The following is a 6,410-nucleotide window of genomic DNA, read 5'->3' on the forward strand; positions in this document are numbered from 1 at the left end:
AAAAAGTTTCTGTCAATGAGTTTGCATGAGATACGCGTGTATAAATAAAGTTTCAACAAAAGTAAACGTCATCACGTCAGACGTGATCTCGTGATCTCCCAATTAGTGTTGAGGAGGCGTGTCTGAAAGGGGAGTGTCTGTAATGGGAGTGTCTGTAATGGTCTGCCATGGGGTCTGCGGTCTGCAGTTAGACCTACTTGGATAACGCTGTGCCTGAGACAGACAGACAGACAAACGCCGGCGAAAACATATACCTCCTGGCGGAGGTCAATAAGAGCATAATAATATCTATCTATCTATCTATCTATCTATCTATCTATCTATCTATCTATCTATCTATCTATCTATCTATCTATCTATCTATCTATCTATCTATCTATCTGTCTGTCTGTCTGTCTGTCTGTCTGTTGACATTGCACTGAAGGCAAAGAGGTAGTGCTTTTATAAGAGTACAGCGCAAACATATCCAATCAGAAGCAAGTGGGCACAGAAGACCCACCGACCAACCAAAAGGAAATATTGGGTGGTATATCTGTTTGTCAGTAAGACCAGAGAAACGAAAAAACAAACTGAATTTTCGTTTTTGTTTTTTTGGCCAAAAACGAAAAAACGACCCGTTTCTGGTTTCTGCCTTTGTCAAATGTACCCGAAAAACAAACGGAACAAATGTACCTTGGTCGGTCGCGGGGGGGTGTGCCTATCTCAGCTGACATTGGGCGATAGGCGGGGTTCACCCTGGACAGTTCGCCAGTCCATCGCAGGGCCACATATAGAGACAAACAACCATTCACTCACACTCTCACGGTCAATTTAGATTGACCAATTCACCTAATCCCCATATCACATGTTTTTGGACTGTGTGAGGAAGCCGGAGAACCCGGAGAAAACCCACACACACAGGGAAAACATGCAAACTCCTTGCAGAAAGGCCCTTGTTCAGAAGTTGTTCCAAAGGGGACTCGAACCCAGGAACCTGGGTCTTCTTGCTGCAAAGGCAAGAGTGCTAACCACTACATCAACCGTGGGCCTAAAAAACATCAACAAACAAACACAGAAAAACAAAAAAAACAAAATTTTAAACAAATAAACTGATCTGTTTTCTATCACACTAAATCCATTTACTCACAGTTTCTAATCGCAGTAACAATTATGTGGCACTTTCAGACAATGGAGAAAAAAAAGTAGAGAGAACTGAACAGATGAAAGTGGTCTTTAATGTTAATCATCTTTTTCTACAAACTGTACAGTATTTACAATTGATTTGACAACAAGAAGATATGACAGATTCAATAAAAAAATACAATGTTATATAATATAAATAACTTAAGCAATTACAACTGTATGTGTCTTTTCCATTGTGCATATGGGATGGATTTCCATGTGTATTATGAGAATGATGAGGTAGATACAATGAATTCTTTAGCACCTGGGAGTCTGAAAGAAGTGAGCATGGATTTCATGCAGAGTATTTTAATTGTTCGGTTTATATTCTATAAACTTATTCTAATTCTAATGCTATTCTAATTCAAAATATTATAATAATAGTAATAAAAAAAAAAAAAAAAATATATATATATATATATATATATATATATATATATATAGCTAGCTATACAAATATAAATTGAGTGATATATAAAATAATATTATATAAATATAATTTGATAATTTAAAACAATTTTAAATATAATATAATAATTAAGTCCTGAGTTGAACATTTATGTTTGAAAGGATTTACACAGCAGAAAAGCCTTTTTTCAAAACTTTTTGCTGTCAGTTTTCTTCTTCTTTTCTTGTCTCAGACTTTTCTTTCTCGGCCTTCTTCTCCTTCTTTTTCTCCACCTTGGCCTCCTTGTACTTCCATATGGGTGGCTCCAGAAAGCGCCTGTTCATTTTCCTTTTCTTTTCTTTCTTTGGCGTTGCCTGTGTGGGCCTACAGATGCTGACCTGGGGGATGCAGCCAGAGGGGAACACACTGTTCTTTCTCGCCATACTGCGGGGAATAAATGTAGTGGCAACTTTGGTAGAGGCTAGAGACAGGATGCTGCCTCGCCGATCAGCGTCAACACAGCATATCGTTGGGGTGGATTCTGCCGTGTGGATTGTGGGAATAATGTGTGACACAGAGCTATTGCTGTGACAAACGGACCTCTCTTCTAGCTCCTTATGTGGGTGTTTTCCTGCCAGCTCTGGCACAGCCAGCCTCCTCTTCCCTATCTCTGGAGGACTTGTAGGGCACAGAGGACGACATCCAGTTGAAATGAGTGGACTATGAACACTGGTTGTAATTCGCACCATGTGGTCCAACACCCCGTTGTCTTCTGGGTCACGAGGAAATCGGAATCCAAACGTGCTTTTTATTCGCTGGGTAATCTTTTCCCTGGCACCTTTGTCAGCCATGGCCTTGGCTACCTTCTCCCTGAGCGCAGGCCACTCAGGGACATAAATCTCACAGAACTGCTCAGCTCTTGGTTGCATATTTAGACGACGCAGGCGATGCAAGGTTTCATAGCGGCCAGTTTTCAGTGCCCAGTCTTTAGCACATTTTCCTTTTGTGGAGTCAACTGTGTGAATGTCGGCACCTAAAAAGAAAGATTATAGAGAAGAAAAATTAAGCATTTAATGGTTGCTTTTCCTTTTTCTCCTCTCACCAAGGTGTTCTAGTAAACCATGACACTGTGACTGTGGTTTTTCCTCCTTCCTGTGACATTTTGAATAGTCTTCCCTTCAAAAGGCTGAGTAGCACAGGTTTGCTTGAAATGTTGGTGAAATGGCAACAGTTTGATCTTGCAGCATGAAATGTCAGGTAAATGCCCTTTACAGAGTAGATAATGAGGACAAGAGATGAGTGTGCAGTCTTCTTCTCTTTAAAATAACCAATTAGGGCATTTATTTACAGTTACCAACATCATAGGTGAATTTCCAATTTAAACTTATTATGTATTTTTTTTAAGAATTAGTCAAAACTTCATATCATTAAACTCATTTTATTAAATTCATCTCATTAAATACTCAAACAACATAATCCAGAGGTCTGAATGGTCATGCTGTTAATGAAATTACATTAGTAAAGAATAATGTCAGATATTGTTATAGTATACATAATAGATCAGGAGTTTTAGGAAACATATGTCATCTAAAATTAGCTCTGCAAATGCCTAATCTGCAACCTCAAGACTAGTAACAGAGAGATTACTGGAGGTTGTGTTAAGATAATGTGATAATGTCTTAAACCAGTCTGGCGTCACAGGTACATTCACTTGTGAACCTGTGAAGGGTGGGCAGGCTTCATATATGGACAGCCATGGTGAGCTATTCTCACCACCAGTGCTATAACTGTTCGTTCAGGGCTATAAGAGTCCTGGCTAATGAGTTAATGCCAGGGTTTAAAATAATAATAATAATAATAATAATATTAATAATATTATAGAACAGAAGCTTTTGTATGAGTACAGCGTCGTCATTAGTCACATATCGGCGAATAGGCCTTGTTTGAGTCAGTGGGTTGTTTGTGTACCGTGAGTCCCGACAAGACAACAGCGCTATGAGTTATCTGAGATCTGACAAACATATTGTTATGTGTGTGTATGTGTGTGTGTGTGTGTGTTGTATATACGTACCGGCCATAACGAGTGCAGCCACCACATCATTTCGGCCGGTCATCGCTGCTTTGATTAGGGCTGTGAAACCACGACAGTCCTTGATTTCCAAGTCTATGCCAGGATAGTAGTTCAGGAGATACATGACTGTGTTGACATGACCTGGAGACAAAGACACAGAGATTCACAGCTTAAATCAGCAGAAAAAGTGGTTCTGCTGCTGATAAAAGTTAATTCAGTGGACTCAGGTGACAACATATTTTGGGACTGGTTGCATTCAGATCAAATGAATGTATTCAAGTTTTACGGCATAATGCTCTACTGTTTTATCTTCAGAACCCTTTCCACCATTTTTGAAATTGTTTGTGTTGCTTTATCTACTGAATGTAACCTAAGTTGTTCTTGTTTATGTCTTTACCAGCTTGGGCTGCGATCATCAGTGCAGTGTTGCCTTCATTGTCCTGGTGGTTTATGTCAATAAAAGGACAGCCATGAAGCCCATGCACGATGTCCACGAACCCTTTACAGCACGCCACCATCAAGCCATTCTGGTAAGAATACATTCAGTTACATTAACAAAAGATATATTTCAGCATGTCAAAGATTTTAAATGGGTCACAGAGTTATTGTTATTATTATTCTTAACAGAAAGAGAAGAAGGAGGCAATAATGCAACATTATGGATGTCAACTGCCATAGTAAGAGTATAAGTCTCTCACCCAGCCATTGATGTCCAGCTCCATAACTTGGTCTTTTGTCACTCCTCTGTCCAGGAATCCTCGCAGACATAGAGCTTTATTATGGGCACATGCTTTATACAGAGTTGAAGCCACACGGCCGTTTGTTACGTGTGGTGTGTAGTCTGGAAGCACAGAGTCGTCAGAGAGGATGCTGTCTGAATCGGACTCCCTCCCTGACAGAGAAGCGTCGTCCTCGTTGGGACCTGAGCCCAGGTGGTGATCCTCTGCTGCCCCAGCCATCTTCCAACAACAGAACAGGTGAGATTATGTTGTGTCCTGTGGCTACATCTAAGAGAAGACCAAGAATAGAACCGAGTTGGACAGAAACTACTGGATGTTGTCTATAGCAACAAAGGTGTAATCAGGTGTACTCTTTAGAAGGAAACTCAGCAAGGGGGAATTTTCCCTCCACAGAATGCAGCTCTCCACAATTACACATACTGCCAAGTTAAAATAATCTCCTCTCCGTGGGCACAAAGGTGTATGTGTATGTGTATGTGTATGTCCAGCCTCGGATCTGCCACAGTGACGGATCAAAAGTTAGTGTTTTGACACATTGACACTGATGAGTCTGTCACTCAGAGTTTATGAGTGTGTGTCACAGAGTGGGTGTGGCTGTGTGAGCTCTACGTGCCTTGACTGTTGAGTAACTGGATCAGCATTGGAAAGCCCTGCTGAACACACAGGGCGGGCTATATGAGGAAGAACCCACCTCAAAATAACCTCATCCGCACGTGGCCTGAGTCGACTCTTGTTGTTGACTTAATTTGGCCTTTTAATTTATTTTTAAAGCTGCATCTAGCACAGGCAAAATCGGTAGAAGAACAAAACTGATTTAGGAATAAACAAGAGATGATTGTCTAGTGGAATTATTTAGTCAACCTCTACCACTTTACTACTACTTTGTTATCTCTTGCTTATGTCAGTGTTGTCCAATCAAGCTAATATATCTTTAATACATTCTTAGAACAGGCATGAGGAATGTCTTTATACACCACAGGCCAACTTAGTTTTATAAAATGAAAATACTATACAAACTTACCGTGAAGTGTAATCAATCAGTTATCAAAGGCGAAGTATCCCCACGTTAGTCTGTTCATCTCGCAGTGCTGTCACTTGTATGTGGACGACTTCTGACTTCCTCCAACACTGTGTGTTTTTAGAGCAGTCACACTTTTCCTCCTGGTACATTACCTACTTCCATCTCACATGTTGTGGTGATGACACAAAACTGCGAAGAGGAGGAGTCTTTGCAAAGTCTTCACAGAAGACACTGTGTTCACCTCCTGTGCTTAGCTTATCCCACTTACAACAGCTTTATGTAGAGGATTAGCTCTGGCTATGTTCATTTTTCAACAGCATTAATAGTTTCCTTACTACCTGTTACATATACTGTACATGTCTGTGTTGATTCTTATTCAGCCAGGTCACAGTTATCCAAAACGAAGGAGAGTTTCTTTAAGTTCATTGCCATTTGGAAAATAAGTAGGTTCCCCATCTTTTAACTTCCTGATTGTTGGTAAATCTAAGTCAGCTGTTCCTATCTGACTCATTTGAGTACTGAAACAACTTGAGCTAAAGAGTCTATTAAACTGTTACGATTGACCAACAGACAGTTAAACCAGTGTTTTTCAACCAGTGTGCCGTGAGAGATCGTCAGGTGTGCCGTGGGAAATTATCCAATTTCACCTAATGGGTCTGAATTTTTTTTTTTTAAACAAATAATTAATTATCTGCAAATAATATGCCATTATCGAGTGTCTGCGCTGTAGTAGTGACTGGCAGCGTAATCATGATATACTATTGAAGTTTTCTACTACCTTTAACACCACATAATGGCCCCGGAGCCGGGGGCAGCGTCAGACGCAGCGACAAAAGCGTCATAAAACCATATCTAACTTTAACAAACACAGACATGCTGCATACCCACAGAAAGGTCAGAAACTCAGCTAAAAGCTCATATAAACCATTTTTATGTGCACGAAACACAGTTAAAACACCGATCAAACAGCAGGAGCGGAAAAAAACCGTCACAGCGCACACATTGAAAAGCGGCACCGGAGCGTCAGCG

General features: G+C 40.3%; 1 protein-coding gene across 1 annotated transcript; it reads right to left on the bottom strand.

Moving 5' to 3' along the window:
• Nucleotides 1–1,773: 1,773 nt before the first annotated feature.
• ankrd33ab (ankyrin repeat domain 33Ab) lies at nt 1,774–4,579 on the bottom strand (the record flags this gene model as incomplete). Its single annotated transcript, XM_083892901.1, has 4 exons — nt 1,774–2,582; nt 3,621–3,761; nt 4,018–4,147; nt 4,319–4,579. The coding sequence occupies 4 exons, from the start codon at nt 4,577–4,579 to the stop codon at nt 1,774–1,776; spliced, it is 1,341 nt and encodes a 446-aa protein (XP_083749027.1).
• Between the last annotated feature and the right edge of the window lie 1,831 nt (nt 4,580–6,410).

The sequence above is a fragment of the Microchirus variegatus genome (assembly GCF_963457635.1).
Source record: "Microchirus variegatus genome assembly, chromosome: 7".
NCBI classification, from domain to species: Eukaryota; Metazoa; Chordata; class Actinopteri; order Pleuronectiformes; family Soleidae; genus Microchirus; species Microchirus variegatus.